The sequence below is a fragment of the Peromyscus maniculatus genome, chromosome 2, assembly GCF_049852395.1.
Source record: "Peromyscus maniculatus bairdii isolate BWxNUB_F1_BW_parent chromosome 2, HU_Pman_BW_mat_3.1, whole genome shotgun sequence".
Lineage (NCBI taxonomy): Eukaryota > Metazoa > Chordata > Mammalia > Rodentia > Cricetidae > Peromyscus > Peromyscus maniculatus.
In genome coordinates this window covers 65,877,491-65,896,296 of record NC_134853.1, presented here as the reverse complement: position 1 = coordinate 65,896,296, position 18,806 = coordinate 65,877,491, and the positions used below count along the sequence as shown (strand labels likewise).

General features: G+C 47.9%; 1 protein-coding gene across 1 annotated transcript in view; it reads right to left on the bottom strand.

Annotated features, from left to right (window-relative positions):
* The window catches only part of Spink4 (serine peptidase inhibitor Kazal type 4), a 35,238-nt gene extending 17,325 nt beyond the window's left edge, over positions 1-17,913 (bottom strand). The window contains exon 1 of the mRNA XM_076563475.1: positions 17,819-17,913. Coding sequence (XP_076419590.1) covers positions 17,819-17,837 — 19 coding nt within the window. The 5' untranslated portion in view covers positions 17,838-17,913. The remainder of the gene's footprint in view (positions 1-17,818) is intronic.
* Between the last annotated feature and the right edge of the window lie 893 nt (positions 17,914-18,806).

The following is an 18,806-nucleotide window of genomic DNA, read 5'->3' as shown; positions in this document are numbered from 1 at the left end:
GTAAGAAGGAGGTGGTGCTATATTCTAGGGAGAACACACTTTCTCTTGTTCTTGGTCAACTTGTCTGGGCACCCACGAACCCAACATCTCCCCCAAAACCTATATGTGGTTCTCCAAATGCTACCCCAAGACAATCTCCTGGGTCACCACAGACAGCAGTTTCAGGGACCTCTCTTCTCTGCTGGTGCATGGAGGGAGTTCTGCTTTGACACCACTAAGGTGGAAGAACTGTCATCCACTTCTTGCCTTCAGAAAGACCTTCGTGAGAGCCCCGGTGTTCTGGACCATGCACCACCTGAACAACTCCGTTCACTGGCTAGCTAGAGGACTGAATCCTCTGAGCACGTACACAGAGAAGTTTAGAACAGAGCGTCACAGGGTCAACTTCCTTTCTTTCCACGGTGTTGAAAATCTTGGTATACATTTTTAAAAGAGTTACTTGGTGGCTGGAAAGATGGTTCAGCAATTAAGTGCATACTTCTCTTGCACAGGACCCAAGTTCAACTCCTAACACTCACGTTTGTGGCTTACAATTGCCTGTAACTCCAGCTTCAGAGCTCCTCTCTTGGCCTTCTGAAGCACTTCACTCACCTGCACACACACACACACACACACACACACACACACACACACACACACACACAGAGTTAAACATAAAAATAGGCTGGGCAGGGCTGGAGGGATGGCTCAGTGGTTAAGAGCATGAGTTGTTCTTGCAGAGGTCCTGGGTTCAGTTATCTGCACCATGCTGCCTCACAACTACCTGTAACTCCAGTTTTGGGATATCTGACACCCTCTTCTGGCTTCCATGGGCACCAGGCACACATGTTGTACTTAGATATACATGTAGGCAAAATACTCATACACATAAAAGAAAATAAATCTAAAAAATTAAAAAAAAAATGGGCCGGACATGGTGATTTACACTTTTAATCCCAGTGCTCCGGAGGCAGAGGCAGGCAGATCTCTGTGACTTTGAGGCTAGCCTGGTCTACATAGTTCTAGGTCAGCTAGGGCTACATAGTAAGAACCTGTCTTATAAATAAATAATCTTATAAAATATTTAGTGTGTGTGTGTGTGTGTGTGTGTGTGTGTGTGTGTGTATCTGTGTGTATCTGTGATTGCATGTGCTTGTGCATGGGGGAAGTGCATGCTCACGCCTATGCAGGAGAGGAGACCAAAAGAGGGCGTCTCTCCGGGGCTGTAATCATGCTCACCTGCTATAAACAGGCTTAATCCACACCACTGAGGGACAGACATGGCTGCAAACTGCAATCCCAGGCCAGGCTGGGGAGATGACTTGGTGTGTAAGAAGGCTTCACTGGTGAGTGCCTATGGTGAGCACCAGGATAGCCAGGTCTGCACTGAGAATTCCAGGACAGCCAAGGCTCATAGAGAGACCCTATCTCAAAAAGCCAAAAAACACCTGACGGTGGTGGCGCACGCCTTTAATCCCAGCACTCTGGAGGCAGAGGCAGGCTGATCTCTGTGAGTTCGAGGCCAGCCTGGGCTACAGAGTGAGTTCCAGGTAAAGGCACAAAGCTACACAGAGAAACCCTATCTCAAAAAACCAAAAACCAAACCAAAACAAAACAAACAAAAAAAGCCAAAACCCAAACCCAACCCAAACAAGAAGTATCAAAACAAGGGAGCAAGCAACAACAAAAACTCCCAACCCAAGTAAAGACTGAGATTGGGTTTTGTAAGGCACATGTTCATCTCCCCGCTAGTCAGTGTGGCCAGGAACTAGCCTTCTATCATTGGCCAAGATGACGTGTGCCACATTGTTGCCAAAGGAGCAGAATGAAATAATTAACTTATGTGGTCTATCATAAGTCCTGACTCGAGGGTCTTAAAAGCTAACGCCCTGGGTGCTGATCCTGGGAGCCCGAGAAATCCATCTCTTGACCAAGGTGCCCACCCTGGTCCGCTTCCTCTCAAGAAAGCCACTCACTTCCCGGCCGGCCTTTCACAGCTCATGGGCGTTGTCTAGAGACAGGTGAGGAAGAGGTTTCTTTTGTTCCAGTGTCACTCACTAAATATTTACTATTCCGGAGAGTTGACAGGTGAGGTGTCAGAGCGGGTTGGCCCATCCCTGGTGATTGCCTCCGGCTCAGCCTGAAAGCTAGCCAAAGATCCCGAGGTTACTCTCTGCGGTGGGTGTGGGCAGGGTGTGGTCTCTGGCTCTCCGTGTCCTTTCCGAGTGCCAGAAGGGGTCCCGGAACCCTAACCCGCATCCCTTCCTTTTAACGTGTCCGACAGCGGGAGCTGGAAAGAGCAGGAACCTGTCTTTCATCTGAGTCTGGTTTCCCCTGTTTCAAAACGGGGATCTCAACTGCTGCTAAGCTTCTGCACATTGACAGCGTCTTTTCACGGTGGCTATCTCAGCTCCCAGATTTTGTGGACCTGGTTGGTGAGGAGAGACCCCTCTCAGAGAAGCTCCAGATCTACGCTGACCCCCAGAAGCACCACCTCCTGTCAGTCTCTCGGCAGCAATCAAACGCCTGCCAACAGCTCTTTAGCTAGGTGGGACTTCAGGCTCACCCTCCCCTCCTCCAAGCTGGGATTCAGTCTGCATGAGCCCACACAGGTCTCACTCTGCCACAGTCTCTGGAGGTTCCTGCGTGCATCTGCACTGCGTGTCTGGAAAACGCTGTTTCCCTGGAGTCCTCCACCACTTCTGGTTCTTACAATCTTTCCCCATAGGTCCCTGAATCCTCCTGAGGGGAGGGGTGTGATGTAGACATCTCAGTAAGGGCCGAACATGCCGAAGTCTCTTACTCCCTGTACTTCGACCATTTAGGGAGGAGGAGATCTTTCACTGATGGGGAGATAGAGTATAGTGTTATAAAGGGAGAAATGGGACACGGAAGGTTAAATGTGGTGGGGGAGGGGAGGCAGGCTAGAGGGGGGACCATGGAGAGAGAAAACCAAAGGGCTTTTGAAAAGTCATATGAGAACCTACTACTGTAGAAGCTTCCTAAATATATACACATATAAAATACTTAAATGGAGTGTTACCTTATAATGGGAGGGCAGTACTCTAACTAGATACCCGGGATAAAGTCCCCACCAGGAATGGGTTCCCTCAGATGTTAGGTTTTAAGATATCTATCTATCATATAGATATTTATACGTAAGACCCATTCTTACAGTGGCTGACGTGGAATTCATTGTGTAGACCAGGCTGGCCTCAGACTCACAGAGATCTGCCTCCCAAGTGCTGATATTAAAGACATATGCCACCACACCCTGTGTACCATACTTTTTGTTTAGAACATTAATTTCAAAGGTGTACACACTTGTCAAAAATCATCAAATTAATGCTGGGGATACAGGCCAGTGGTAGAGCATTTATTTACCTGGTATGTTCATGGCCCTTGGCTCTATCCCAAGCACTGAGAAAAATGAAGCAAATAAACAAGACTTCTTAAAATTAAAGACAGTCATGTACTGCATAATGACGTTTTAGCAGTGGGCAGACAACAAGCAACATAGTCAGTCGCAATCTATAAGATCATAAGGAAGCCTGGGGGGGGGGGCGGCGGCGGGGGCGGCGCACGCCTTTGATCCCGGCACTCAGCAGGCAGAGGCAGTAGGAGGATCTCTATGAGTTCAAGGCCAGCCTGGACTATAGAGTGAGTTCCAGGATAGCAGGGTCTGCACAGAGAAACTGTCTCAAAAGGAAGAAAGAAGGAAGGAAGGAAGGAAGGAAGGAAGGAAGGAAGGAAGGAAGGAAGGAAGGAAGGAAGGAAGGAAGGAAGGAAGGAAGGAAGACTATAAGGAAGCTGGAAAATTCTTATCATCTGGACATGTCCTACCACCATTACAGCACAGCGCAATACTCACACAGTTGTGGAATGCTGACAGACAAACCCAATGCAGTGCCATTTGTATACAAGTGTGGCTTGGGGCCTGCAAGATGGCTCAGTGGGCAAAGGCTTGCTGCTAAACCTGACAACTTGAGTTCAATCCTTGGGACCCACATGATGGAAGGAGAGAACCGACTCCTGCAAACTGTCCTCTGACTTCCAAATGAGTGCTGTGGCATGCACACACATACACACTGATTAAACAAACAACAAAAGTATATCTCATAAAATTATATACATTACATGATACTTAGTAATGTCAGTAAATGAGCATGTGGCCCAGCTTGAGGTTACATGCCTGCAATCCCATCAGGAGAGATAAAGCAAGAGAACTGTGAGTTCTGGGCCACCCTTGGTCACATAGACTGATTCTATCTCAAAACAAACAAATAATATTAAATAAAAATAAATTACTATGTTATTTGTGTATGTTTTACCATGATATGCCTTTTGTGTGTGTGGTTTTCGAGACAGGGTTCCTCTGTGTATCAGTCTTGGCTGTCCTAGAACTTACTTTGTAGGTAGACCAGGCTGGCCTATAATTCATAGAGATCCACCTGCCTCTGCCTCCTGAGTACTGGGATTAAAGGTGTGTGCCACCACACCTGGCTCCATGATAGTCTTTTTGTTAGCTTAAAATATACTGCTTCTAATTATGGAAAACAGTACACTGCAGTCACCTTGTCCATCTTTACTGCCTCTCTTGGTTGCCTCAGAGGCCATAGCATGTGCTTGACCTGTAAATAAAATCTATGACATTCACACAATAGCCTCCTGATGCAATCTCAAAATGTACAACTGACCTGAGCCATTGGCTGTATATAAATTTTATTTGTTTTATTTGATTGCTTGTTTGTTTTTAAAGGAAGCTGGGCAAGGTGGCCTATGTCCTTAGTTCCAGCACTTACAAGAGACAAAGGTAGCTGGGTGGTGGTGGTGCACACCTTGAATCCCTGCACTTGGGAGGCAGGTAAATCTCAGAGTTTGAGCCCAGCCTGGTTTACAGAGAGAGTTTCAGGACAGCCAGGGTTATCCAGAGAAACCCTGTCTTGAAAAATGAGAAGAGAGAGGGAGGGAGGGAGGGAGGGAGGGAGGGAGGGAGGGAGGGAGGGAGGGAGGGAGGGAGAGAGAGAGAGAGAGAGAGAGAGAGAGAGAGAGAGAGAGAGAGAGAGAGAGAGATATGGATCTTTGTGGGTTTGAGGCTAGCCCTTGATCTCCATGCAAGTTCCAAGTCAGCCAGGAATACACACAGTGAGCTCTGGCTGGAAAAATAAGGGGAGGAGAATAAGGGCTGGTGAGATCTCTCAGCAAGTAAAGGGACTTGATGCTAAGCCTGAGGACCTGGGTTTGATCCCTGGAACACATACAGTGGAAAGAGTACTGACTCATGCAAATTGTCCTACGACCTCCACACATGACCGTGGCATGTGCACACCACACCCCACTCTCCTTCCCCAACCAAACAGGCAAATTATTATTTTTTGAGATAGGATTTCTCTGTTATAGCCCTGGTTGTCCTGAAACTCGCTCTGTAGACCAGGCTGGCCTCAAACTCAGAGATCCTCCTGCCTCTGCCTCCCAAGTGCTGGGATTAAAGGCGTGGACACCACCACCCGGCTACAAATCATTTTTAGTTGGAATTCTTGCTCAATTTGGGTTACTACCACAAGGTGGCAGTGACATCTAACCCACAAAAGTTAGCTGTTGAGTTGTGATTTGTAAGTCGTTCGTTCTATTGTGAGAGGTGGTTGTTTTTATTTTATTTTATTTCTAAGATATGTAGTCCCGATTGCCTTGAGTTCAATATGTAGTTGAAGTTCACCTTTGAACTCCTGATCCTTCCACCTCTACTTCCAAAGTGCTGGAGTTAGAGGCATACTCCTCTACAACTGGCTAGTGAGGGAGGGCTTTCCTTTTCTTTTGAGACAGTCTTACTGTATAGCCCTGTCTGGCCTGGAATTACTGTGTAGACCTGGTTGGCTTCAAACTCAGAGATCTTCCCGCCTCTGCCTCCTAAGGGCTGGGATTAAAGGTGTGAGGGATTAAAGGTTTTCTTGAGAGCAGTAGGCCTTGCTTTTTAGTTATATATTTTTTACTCTAATCATGAATACTGTGTTGGAGGTCTCTTTCTGTTTCTTATTCTTTCTCCTCCATCTGGCACCAGGCTTTAAGAATCCATTTTTTGTTGTAGGCACATCGAGTTCGTAGAGCCTTACTGTGGTAGGAGACGGGGAGGTTGGCAGAGATGGTGGCTCATAGCTGTAATCGCTGCATCCTGGAGGCTGAGGCAGGAGGATTGTGAGTTAGAGGCCAGCATGGGCGAGCTTGTTCAGAAAAAAATATCCTGAGATAAACAGACAACACACATCATTGCATCCAGACCTCCAAACACTTGCAAATGCCTTAGTGATGAAATACCCTCTTGTATGCCTTTCATTGGGACCTGCGTGCCTATTTCTCTAATTATTATTATTTTTTGGAGCTGAGGATCCAACCCAGGGCCTTGCGCTTGCTAGGCAAGTGCTCTACCACTGAGCTAGATCCCCAACCCCCATATTTCTCTAATTATATAGCTAGGAGTAGGAGGCTTCTAATCTCATATTTTTTAATTCACACATATTGTCCTTTTTTTTCTTAATAAAGTGACTCCAAATTTCTTATGGTGCTAATTGTAGCTGAATTCAAGCAATGTCCTAAAGTTTTGTCTTGTTCTCATGGACTTGTGTGTATGTGTTGGGGAGTACACCTGTGTGTATGTGTATGTATGTAGCAGGGTATATCTGTGTGTATAGGGGTGTGTGTGTGTGTGTGTGTGTGTGTGTGTATGTTTGTGTGTGTATGTAGGTGAATGTGTGTATGTGTGTGTAGGGGGAGTATGCCTGTATGTGTGTTTAGGTGTGTGTGTGTGTGTGTGTGTGTGTGTGTGTGTAGGTGTGTGTGTGTTTGTGTGTGTAGGGATGTGTGTAGGGGTGTGTGTATGTAGGGGTGTGCGTGTGTGTGTGTGTGTGTGTGTGTGTGTGTGTGTGTGTATGTGTGTGTGTGTATAGAGGTGCGTATGGAGGCCAGAAGTCAATACTGCGTGTCTTCTATTGTTTGCTCCTGCCTTTTTAAATTTAAATTTAAGATTTTTTTAATTTTATGTTGTTTTGTTTTGCCCGCACATACATATGTATGCCATGTGCCTGCTTGGTGCCCGTGGAGGTCAGAAGAGGACACTGGATCCCTTGGAACCGGAGTTACTGATGGTTGTGAGCCAAATGTGGGCGTTATGAATCAAACCCGGGTCCTCTTAACTGCCGAACCAGCTCTCCAGCACTTGATACCTCCTTTTTGAGACAGGAACTCTTAGTTGAACCAGAAGCTTGCCAATTCGGCTAGACCACAAAGCTTTGGTGAACGCTAGCTTGCAATTGTTCCTGTATCTCCCTCAGCACACTTGCCCACCAGATGTTTCTCCAGATGCACTCTGTGGTCAGAAGCGGGCTAATGCTGTGCACTGGATCTCTTAGACACTGGCCACAACCAGTAGCTCATTAGGAGTTCTTTAGGTATTCATTTTCTGTCTAGTAGTTCTCAGTTTAAGTGATTACAAAACTTCTCCTCTCTTCCCCAAACAAATCTCTATTAGCAATCCTCAGAATTAATGTCCTAGTTAGCAGTTTGGGAGATGTTGCCTTAGACATTAACCCTCCACACTTTTTGTGAATTGCCTTCAGGAGCTATCTGCCTGTTTGTTCAACAAGCGGTTGAGTGTCTGCCATGGCAGGGATTAAGGCAATAACGAGTCCTTATCCCAGGGGTCCAAATACCAGCAGGGGGACATGGGCAGGCTCGGGTGAGCCTGACCGTGACCAGGGCTATGACAAGACACCATAAAGGTGGAGGCAGGTGCTTGTGAATAGAGGGATGGAGTGACTAATTCCTACACCAGGGGCTCTGACACTCTTACCTGAAACATAGAATTCATGTCTGGGTCCCTGGTGCCATCGCAATATCAGGCACTTGTTAGAAATGCCGAATCTCAGGCTCCACCCTGGAACTACCAAGTGAACACCTGAGTGTCAAGGAGTTTCCCGGCCAAAGCTGACTGAGAGGTTTCGTGGCAGGCCAGGCAGCTAAAACAGGAAGGAAATGCAAAAGTAGAAAAGTAGAGGCCATGAGCATCTTTCTCTCCTGGCCCTAACCTAGCAATGACTGGCTAGGGAGCAGAGAGCTTTGCAGCCTTGCCGGAAGCAGGGACGGGAAAGAGGGCGGAGCCTGTGGTCCTTCCTGCCAGGCTGCCTATGATGGCTGGGGGAGGGATGAGGAGGGCTCAGGTGGAAAGGCTGTCCCCATTATACTCGTTGGCTTTCTCATTGCTGTGATCAAACGCCGGACAGAAGCAACCTGGGGAAGGAGAAGCTTGTTTCGGATTATAGATTCCGCACAGGCAGTTCAGCCTTCACGGTGGGGAAGGAGCCGGGCGGCTGCAGTGGCTCAGCCTATGGCCTCGGGAGCTTTGCAGTTCCCAAGTAAATACCCCCTTCAAGGCATGCTCTCAGCAGCACACTTCTGCTTAACCGGGCCACATGTCCCCAAGATTCTATAACCTTCTAAAACATCCCTGCTCACCTGGCCAGGTGTTTAAACACACGAGCCTGTCGAGAATGTTCTACATTACAACCACAGCACCTTCTCAGAGACACTTCCTGGGTTAGAACCGGGCCTGCGGCCAGCCACAGGGCTGCAGAGCCCAAAGCTGAAGAATTCTTTTGGCCTCATTTTCTTGATCTTCGACACTGGACACGAAAGGAGTTGTGGGAGGATTTGGGGCACCCTGACCCGCAGGAGCATCCAGGGTGTGCACACTGGGAGCTGAGCAAGCTGTTCTTTCCTGGCCCTGAACAGAGCTGGAGCAAGCTCTGAGGCTATCCTAAGACGGCAGCTGGCCCAGACGATTCCAGGGCCAGGGGAAGGCTTTTGCCACACCCTTGAGCCTGTGCGGGGTGAAGGCTGCTTAGTTACTTTTCTATTGCAATGAAGGGACAACATGACCACGGCAATTTATAGAAGACAGTGTTTAACGGGGCTTACAGTTTCAGAGGGTGAGTCCTTGACTCTCAGGGTCGACTCTCAGGGTGGGCAGTTCGGCAGCAGGCAGGCCTGGTGCTGGAGCAGGAACTGAGAGTTTACATCTGAGCCACAAGGTGGAGGCAGGGAAAGCTAACTGGGAATGGCTGGGATTTTGAAACATCAAAGCCTATCCCCAGGGTCACCCCTCTTCCAACCAAGCCACACCTCCTCCCAGTCATTCCCGAAGTTCTACCTACCGGGAACCAAGCATTGAAACATATGAGCCTATGGGAGCCATTTTCGTTCAATCACCACGGCTGCCTAGCCCAGGAGGGAAGTAATGAACCGGAAAGGAAAACAGAAATCCGTGATACGGATAAGCTCTACATAATGAAATATATAGACACACCGACACCCTCCCTACAGCACTTTGCCTGCCCCTGCCCCAGGGAAAGGTCTAGTTTTTCCCATAGAACCGGAACAGATGTGGGTCCCCCAGTGACCAGCAGCCATAGGGAAGTAAACTTCTTAATTCTATGCAACAACTCAGAAGAGAGGCAGGCAGGAACGTAACAGACAGAAATGGCATGGGTGTGAGGATTCTGTACATGTCTGGTGCCTCATGTCATCAGCAGGCGACTGCGTACTGCCGCGTGGTCACACAGTCTCCGCCTTAAGAAGCCACACACGGACCCCCACGCTCTCTCTCTGCACCCCGCTCTTTTCCGTTTCCTCTCTGCTCTGCTCCCGCCATCTGTCTGTCTCTCCAGGCCTGGTTTCTTTCTAATAAAGCTCTTTCTAACTCTGGGAGTCATAGCCGTGGCTGGAAACTCTTCCTCCGCGCCCACCGACCCACCAGCAACGTTCATCCTTCCAATGGGGAGACCGCATCTCTTGCAGATGACCCGAAGGAGGAGGGTGTCAGCTTACATCCCTACTCATTTCTAATTAAGCTAGGTTGCGTTTTCTTTGTTTCTTTCTCTCCCCTCACTCCCTCTCCCCACCTTTCTTCCCATAACCCTCTTCCTTCTACCTTCTCTTCCTTTCTTTCTTTGGACAGCTTCTGACTGAATAACCCAGATCAAGCTTGAACTGCCAGTCCCTCAGAATGCTATGACCTTAACTGTGCGCACCTCACCTGGCTCTCCCTAACCCCTTTCTGGAGAAAGAGTTTACCCTGACGGCTGACACTATTTTAATATCCCCCCCCCCCCCCCCGCACCCCTGCCATGTGAGCATGTGCTGTCCGGCAGGCAGGCAGAATGCTTAGTCATCCCAGGGCCTTGCGTCCTATGTAATCCATGCACTATGTGATCACATAATCTGCTAATCTGCATGCAGTGTGATCACGTAATCTATGCGCATGCATGGCGTAGCTACTACATAAGTCCATATGCGCATGTGCGGGGAACCTATAAGAGCAGATTCCACCAATCCACCGCCTCTCTCCTCCACACCACTTATTTCTAGTAGGCCAATTACACAGTCCATCTTTACCCTTTCCTAATAAAACTCTTATAGTGGGTTTTGTTGTACCTCGTGTTTTCTCTTGCATGGTAAATAGCGCTGCAAATAAATAACATTGGTGCCACGATAAAGCAGGCCCTCCCAAAGCCCTGTGCCCAGGATCCTGCACTGAGGTTCATTCATCTCCAACTGCCCACTTTCCATTTGCCTGGCTGCCTATCTGCTTCAGTTGGAGAGTTTTCCCTTTACCAGCCAGTGTAAACAGTACCCTGGACCCGTGGGAACGACTGTCGATCATCCGTGCACTTCTGGTGTCCTTGGGACTGGGGGACCCCTGTCCACGGTCTTCATTGGCTATGGTTGGCTACCATCACAAGCTAAACCCTCAGCCGTTCCCCACTACTTCGGTCTGAGATACCGTTCTCCTTGTTTCTTTCTCGTCTGTCCGACCCTCATCCTCAGGCTACGGCCCATCCCTCACTCTTCTTTCTTGACAAAGTGCTGAGTGACTTGTGCCAATCAACCAATCCTAGCTTGATCTCGGGGAGGCCTGAGATTTTAGCCTTTGGATCACGTTTATTTTTTAATTTTTTTTCTCTTTGCCGCAGCCATGAGAAACAAGGCTTCCAATCCCATTAACCCCACATCTCCTCTGGGATGCTTTTTGGAAACTCTTAAGCCTCTCAGCTTAATGCCTTACTTAAAGACTTCTAAGCTTATCTGCCTTTGCACTAAAAAATGGCCTAAGTATCCCTTAGATAACAATAAAAAAATGGACACCTAATGGCTCATGGGACCTCAGTATTTTACGGGAATTATCTAACTTTGTCAGCGAGTGGGCAAATGGAAGGAGTTACCTCACATCCAGGCCTTTCTGTATCTCAGCTCCAAACCTCTCTCTTGGCTCCTATTCACCTGCCCATATTTTCCTAACTGTGCAATCCGAACCCAAGGAGCCTCTCACTTCTGCTTTGGACCCTGCTAATGACCTTCCACCTTTCCAACTTCCTGCTCCTTCTTCTCAAGCGACTACTCCTTCAGCTCCTCCAGCTCCTTCCTCCTCTCTGATATCTGCCTCTTCCTCTCTGATATCCCCTTCTTCCTCTCCGATATCCCCCTCTTCCTCTCTGATATTCCCCTCTTCCTCTCTGATATCCCCCTCTTCCTCTCCGATATCCCCCTCTTCCTCTCTGATATTCCCCTCTTCCTCTCTGATATCCCCCTCTTCCTCTCTGATATCCCCCTCTTCCTCTCTGATATCCCCCTCTTCCTTTCTGATATCCCCCTCTTCCTCTCTGATATCCCCCTTCCTCTCTGATATCCCCCTCTTCCTCTCTGATATCCCCCTCTTCCTCTCTGATATCCCCCTCTTCCTCTCTGATATCCCCCTCTTCCTCTCTGATATCCCCCTCTTCCTCTCTGATATCGAGGCGCTCCAACTGCCCAACTCCCACCCTTACTCCTCCTGTCACGTCTTCTTGAGCTGCTAAGGGACCCCACCCCAACCAGGCCAGCCCAGCAGCCCTTCTCCCTTTGCGAGAAGTAGCTGGGGTGGATGGACTGGTTAAGGTATATGTCCCTTTCTCACTGGCAGAACTTTCTCAGATAGAGAAAAAACTGGGTTCTTATACCTCTAATTCTACCTCCTTTATTAAACAATTCCAATATATTACTCAATCCTATAGTCTTACCTTTCATGATATATACATGATCCTTGCTAATAACCTACTTCTTGAGGGGTGCAGACGAGTCTGGGAACAGGCTAGGATACATGCAGATGAAGTTCACCAGACTAATGCAGCCCATCCTCCTGGATCAGAGGTGGTTCCCAATCAGGACCCACAATAGGATTATAATACCCTGGGTGGCTCTCTTCCTAGGGATTGCTTTATGACCTGCCTCCTTGCAGGTCTTTGTAAGGCTGCCCTCAAACCAGTAAACTATGAAGAGTTAAAAACATAATTCAAGATAAGGAAGAGAATCCATCTCACTTTCTAGAACAACTTACAAAGGCTCTCTTACAATATACTAGCCTAGATCCTGAGAGCCCAGAGGACAGACAGCTCCTTATGATCCATTTCTTCCCCTAGAGCTTCCCTAACATAAGGGCCAAACTTAAGCATCTGGAGAGAGGGCTCCTGACCCCACAGGCGGAAGTCTCAGTGGTGGCTTTTAAGGTGCACCATGAGAGAGATGAGAAAGCCCATAAACAGAACTGCCAAATGCTGGCACAGGCTATCCGACCAGCCATACAAAGGCCTCCAGGTCCCTGTTCTAAATGTGGTAGAGAAGGCCATTGGGCTCGTGCCTGCCCTGCCCCACATAGGCTTATCCAAAATGCTACTAAGAGGGACATTGGTTGGTTGACTGCCCTTGTGCACCTCGTGGCATGGGGACATCAAATGATGACCACCCTCCAGTCAGTCTCCTAGGCTTGGTGATGGATGATTAAAGGTGCCCAGATTCCAACCCGATGACAGTCATCTCTCACGGGGAAGCTAGGATAGCCATTAATACAGTATCGGGGTGATCCATTTCCTTTCTTTTGGACACAGAGCCACTTACTCAATCCTTAGGGAGTTTTGGGGTCCCACCTCTCCTTCTCATCTCCCTATTGTTGAGGTAGGAAGACAGTCTTACCTACCTCAGCAAACCCCACCACTTAATTGTATTTTCAGGGGTATCCCTCTTACTCATACAGTTTTGGTTATGCCAACCTGTCCTGTGCCCCCAATGGGAAGAGATTTTTTTTAGCTAAGATAGAAGCTTCTATTTCATTTGCTGCCTCTGTTCATCTGACCCCAGACTCCTCAGCAGCTCCTCTCCTCCTCCTAGCCAACCAGCCCACTAGCTCTAACATGTCATTTCCCTTGACATCCTGTCAGGTGGACCCCAAAGTCTGGGACACCCAGAACCCTTCTATTGCTAGGCACCATCCCCTTATTATTATCCAGTTGCAGGACCCTACCAGGTACATTACCCAAGCTCAGTAACCTCTCTCACTCCAGAGCCTTACAGGACTTGAGCCTATCGTTTCTCACCTTCTCAGAAAAAAGCAACTTCGCCCAACTTGTTCTCCTTTTAACACCCCTATACTTACAGTTAAAAAGTCTAATGGAACCTACCACCTGGTTTAAGACCTCCAGCTCATTAATTCTGCAGTGGTCCCTCTCTATCCTGTGGAGCCTAACCCTTACACACTTCTTTCCACTATCCCTTCAGGAACTTCTCACTTCTCAGTTCTAGACCTCAAGGATGCCTTCTTTTTATTCCTCTCATCCCTCAGTGTCAAAATATCTTTGCCTTCATCTGGACTGACCCTGATGCTCATCTGTCTACACAGCTCACTTGGACTGTCTTACCACAGGGATTCAGGGACAGCCCACACCTATTTGGTCAGGCCCTAGCCTCTGTCTTGCTCTCTTTGTCCCTCCCAGGCTCTAAATTAATACAATATTTAGATGATATTCTACTTTGCATCCCATCAGTACAAATTAGCCAAACTAACACCTCTGCTCTCCTTAATTTCTTGTTCAGCCAGGGTTATAGAGTCTCACATTTCAAAGTCCAGCTGTCCACTCCTCAGGTCACCTATTTGGGTCTAACCATTACCCCAACCAACTAGGCTATTACTGTAGATAGAAAGCATCTAACCCAGTCTCTTGCAGTCCCCTCTACTAAACAGGAGATTCTGTCCTTTCTGGGAATAGCTGGCTTCTTACTGTCTTGGGTCCCATCCTTCTGTCCTTGCTCGTCCCTTATGTGAGGGCAGCTCTGGGCTCTCTGCATGAACCCCTTCTTCACCCCATTATTAAACCCTTCTAGAAGCTCCAACAGGCTCTGCTCCAGGCTCCAGCGCTCCATCTCCCAGACCTAACTCGTCCCTTCTCCCTCTATGTAAGAGAAAGAGAAGGATTTGCCCTTGGAGCCCTAGGGCACCAGCTGGGACCCTCCTTTGCACCTGTAGCATGCCTGTCAAAAAAACCAGACCTCACCACTCAGGGCTGGGCACCTTGCATATGTGCTTTAGCAGCTGCTGAGCTCCTTATTCATGAATCAAAGAAACTAACCTTTGGGTCACCCACCACTATCTTCTCCCACCGTAACCTGTCCCATCTCTTAACTTACAAAGGCTTACAAATTTTACCTCCTTCCCGAGTTCTTTCTCTCCAAGTGGCATTACTAGAAGATGCCACACTTACTTTCCAGACTTGCCCACCCCTTAATATTTCAAGCCTCCTTCTCTGACCTAATGTTGACTACTCTCCAACTGATTCCTGCACTGAAACCCTAGAGGAACTATCGCCCCATCCTTCACACACACAAGAGGGCACGTTGCCTCAGGCCACTTATACCTGGTACACAGATGTTAGTACCCATAAAGTGGGCTATGCCACTGGGGTGGTAGAAGCACAGGCGTTACCCACACACACCACTAACCAACGCTGAGCTAATGGCTCTCACCCGTGCCTTCCAATTGGCACAGGGGCAATCCCTAAATGTTTATACAGACTCCAGATATGCTTTCCATATCCTCCTGTCCCACGCTGCTATTTGGAGAGAGCGTGGGCTCCTTACAGCAAAGGGAGGATCCATTTCTAATTCAGGCCAAATAATGGCCATGCTAAAAGCCTCCCATCTCCCCAAGGTGATAGGAATTATTCACTGCTGCTCTCATTAGACCAACAGCTCCATTATCTCTAAGGGAAATGACTGGGCTGACCGGGCAGCCCGGACAGCAGCCCTCTTGGGCCCTCCAGGGCCAAGACTCACCCCACCCACTGCAGGGAATCCATACAGTACAACCCATATCCTCACAGTCAGCTCCTGACACTAGGCAAATGCTGTCCTATCTACACCAGCACTTTCACCCTAATGTCTGTCTCTTAGTTCATAAAAGCTCACCTACAACCCACCTCTGAGGACTTACAGTTTTGAAGAACTATTACTGCTTCTTGTAAAATTTGCCGGAAGTCAGATCCCAATTCCAAATATCAGAGCCAACCTTTTCTCACACACCAGGCTAGAGGTTCCCTTCCAGGGACTGACTGGCAGCTTGATTTTACCCATATGCTCACTATCAGACGAATTAAATATCGCCTCGTGATCAGGGACTCATTTTTGAGTTGGGTGGAGGCATTTCCAGTTTCTAATAAGCGGGCTCAGATAGTCGCTGACCTCCTTCTCCAGGAGATCCCTAATTTGGGATCCCTGCCTCTCTTCAGTCTGATAATGGCCTGGAGTTCACCTCCCAGATTTCCCAGACCCTACCTAAAACTCTTAATATACCTTGGCATTTCCATATACCTTACCATTCTCAGTCCTCAGGGGAAGTGGAGTGCACCAACCAGTCTTTAAAAAACATTCTTATCAAGATGTCACAGGAACTTCACCTTGACTGGGTGAAATCATTGCCTGTAGCTCTTTTCAGGCTCTGGGCCCTGCCCAAGCAACAGCTTTCAATCATGACATTGGAACTCATGTATGGGAGACTGGCTCTAAGCCCAGGCCTCCTACCCAACCCTTCACCTCTCCCTGACCACCTCCTCACTCATCTACTCTATCACCTCCGCTCTCTCCTGTGGAATGTCGCCGACCATTCCTTACCCCAGCCATGTGATAATCCATACCCACCCCCAATCCACCTTGGGGATCAGGTTCTTCTTTCTCCTCCAGGCCAGTGCCCCTCACTCCTTCCCCTAAATGGCAGGGACCCTTTAAGGTAATTCCTGTAACCCCCACAGCTGCTAAGTTCAAGGGCTTCCCCCATTGGAGTCATCTGTCCCACCTGAAGCCTTTTATCTTACCCTCACCCCAGGGAAATTCCTCCTCACACACAGTGATGCAAACAGGGCCCCATTCTCTTAAGTTCCAGAGGACACGGGATCAACTGCCTTGTCTCCAATTCCAGAAGAATCAGGTTTCATCCCACAACTGTACTCAACCCCACTGGATTGGGAACCCCATATGTTTTTTCTTCTTCCTGATTCCCTCCCTGAGTTCTCCTGTCTCTACTGGCCACATTCTGCTTCATCAGTTTCCCTCTGTGTCTCTAATAGCATATTCAAATTTCTAATTAACTACTCAGCTGATTGTTACAGGGCCACCATCAGTCACAGAGCCGGAGGTACAAGAACCATCAAATGTACCCAGGTGGTAAGAAATAGTAATAGGCCGGGCGGTGGTGGCGCACGCCTTTAATCCCAGCACTCGGGAGGCAGAGGCAGGTGGATCTCTGTGAGTTCGAAGCCAGCCTGGGCTACCAAGTGAGTTCCAGGAAAGGCGCAAAGCCACACAGAGAAACCCTGTCTCGAAAAAACCAAAAAAAAAAAAAAAAAAAAAGAAATAGTAATAGTCCAGAGGCGTTCACACCCCCAGACTCAAAAAGGTCTGGACTCTGTAAAAACAGACTTAATATAACCATCTATCACTGTTAAACGCCCTCAGCAATTGATCACCTATGTTGCCTGGAGGCTAAAATAATAAAGGAAACAGGTGCCATAAAGTTTGTCTCAGATGAAGATAAAAAGCCTAATTGATAATAATAATAAAAAAGCATGTTCCAGATTTTTCTCTCTCTTGCTAACACTAATCAATAAAATTCTGATAGGAGAGTACTAAACATTATAATATCATGGCTACCAGCTCAAAATTTAAATTCCCTATGGTTGCTTCTTAATATGCTTAAAATTTGTCTCCTTCATAAAATTCCTCTGAGCTCTAGAGCCAGCTTCGATCCACCTGGACAGGCCACATCCACTTTAGATAAGTGTCATTCAAATTTTCCTGGTCCCAGGACCCCCTTCCCTCATCCTGGGACTCCTCAGGGACCCCTCTCTCCAGTAAAATTTTTCTAAACTTTCTCTTCTGCCTCACCAGCACCTTGTCAGATCCAAACAGCCAGATCCAAGTGGCAATGGACGATTCCACAGGACCCAAAGCAGCAGAAGACAATTCAGCCACTTCAGAACATCGGGCTACCTCGAGAAAAGCCCCCTTCCCTACCCCAAAAAATTAACCCACTCCCACCAAGTCAGCTGGAAGCAGTTCCTGGAGACACAGCACCTGCATTCCCATCCACCCGCTACCCTTAACCCCTTATTTTTACAATAACAAGAAGTGTGGAATGTTATAATTCCCAGGCACCCCTCTAGCTACATGACTGCGCATGCACTGTCCGTCAGTCAGGCAGAGTGCTTATTCATCCCAGGGCTTTTTGTCCTATGTAACCCTTGTGCTACGTGATCACATAATCTATGCACATTCATGGTGTAGCTATGTAAGCTCATATGCGCACATGGGGGGCCCATAGAAGCAGATTCTACCATTCCCCCGCCCCCTCCTCCACACCATTCATTTCCAGTAGGCCTATTGCACAGCCCTTCTTTCCCTCCGCAATAAAATTCTTACAGTGGTTTTGTTGTACCTTGTGTTTTCTCTTGCATGGTAAATAGCACTGCTAATAAATAACAGCCGCCCCTAGCCAGGTCCTGCTGTACCAGAGGAGGCCTATTCCTCTGCTGGGAGTTGCCAAGGTCAGACTGTTCCTGGCAAAGGAACCAGCATGGGACTAGTGTTCTCTTCAGAAATAAACTCTGTCTAAAAAGGAAAAGAGTCTCGGGACAGTGAGATGGTTCCATGGGTCACGGAGCTTGCTGCCAGGCCTGAAGATCCAAGTTCAACCCCCAGGATCCATGTGATAGGAGAGGACTAGGTCCCCCAAGTTGTCCTCTGTCTTCCACATGCACACTATTACTCAAGCACACCCCCACACTAAAAAAATATATAAATAATTGTTTTCTTAAAAGGGGAAATAGTTCTGCTCCTAAACTCACTTCCTAATGTGAATTTCTATACATTTTGGTGAAAAGAATTTTTACAAGTTTGTGTAAAATTTTTGCTCCGTTGTGTATTTGTTCACATTTAACATGACTGAGATTATAATAGCATTGCACCCCCTACCTTTTCACCTAGTGTACTACAAACTCTCCATTGTTAGAATTTCTGTAACCACCATTAACACGCTATCCTATGGTTCTCTAAGTTAATTAGCCATGTCCCTGCAGTGGGGGACAGATGTACATCACACTGTGACTGGGGCTGTGTGGAGGAACTTGGAGGATTTCTAAGGTTCCCCCCGGCCCCCCCCCACCTTTAAAACTTTTTAAACATTACGTTATTCATTGACTGTGTGTGTGTGTGTGTGTGTGTGTGTGTGTGTGTGTGTGTGTTACACGACATGGTGCTCCTATGAAGGTCAGAGGACCGCTTGCAGGAGTTGATTCTCACCTGATTCTGAGGCAGGAGAATAGGGAGTAAGAAGGGGAGACAGAGGATCTAGAGGTCACTGTATGGAAGGTGAAGGGGGCAAGAAACCAAAGGCCGGCAGCCCAGAGCCACCTTCAAAGCATGCT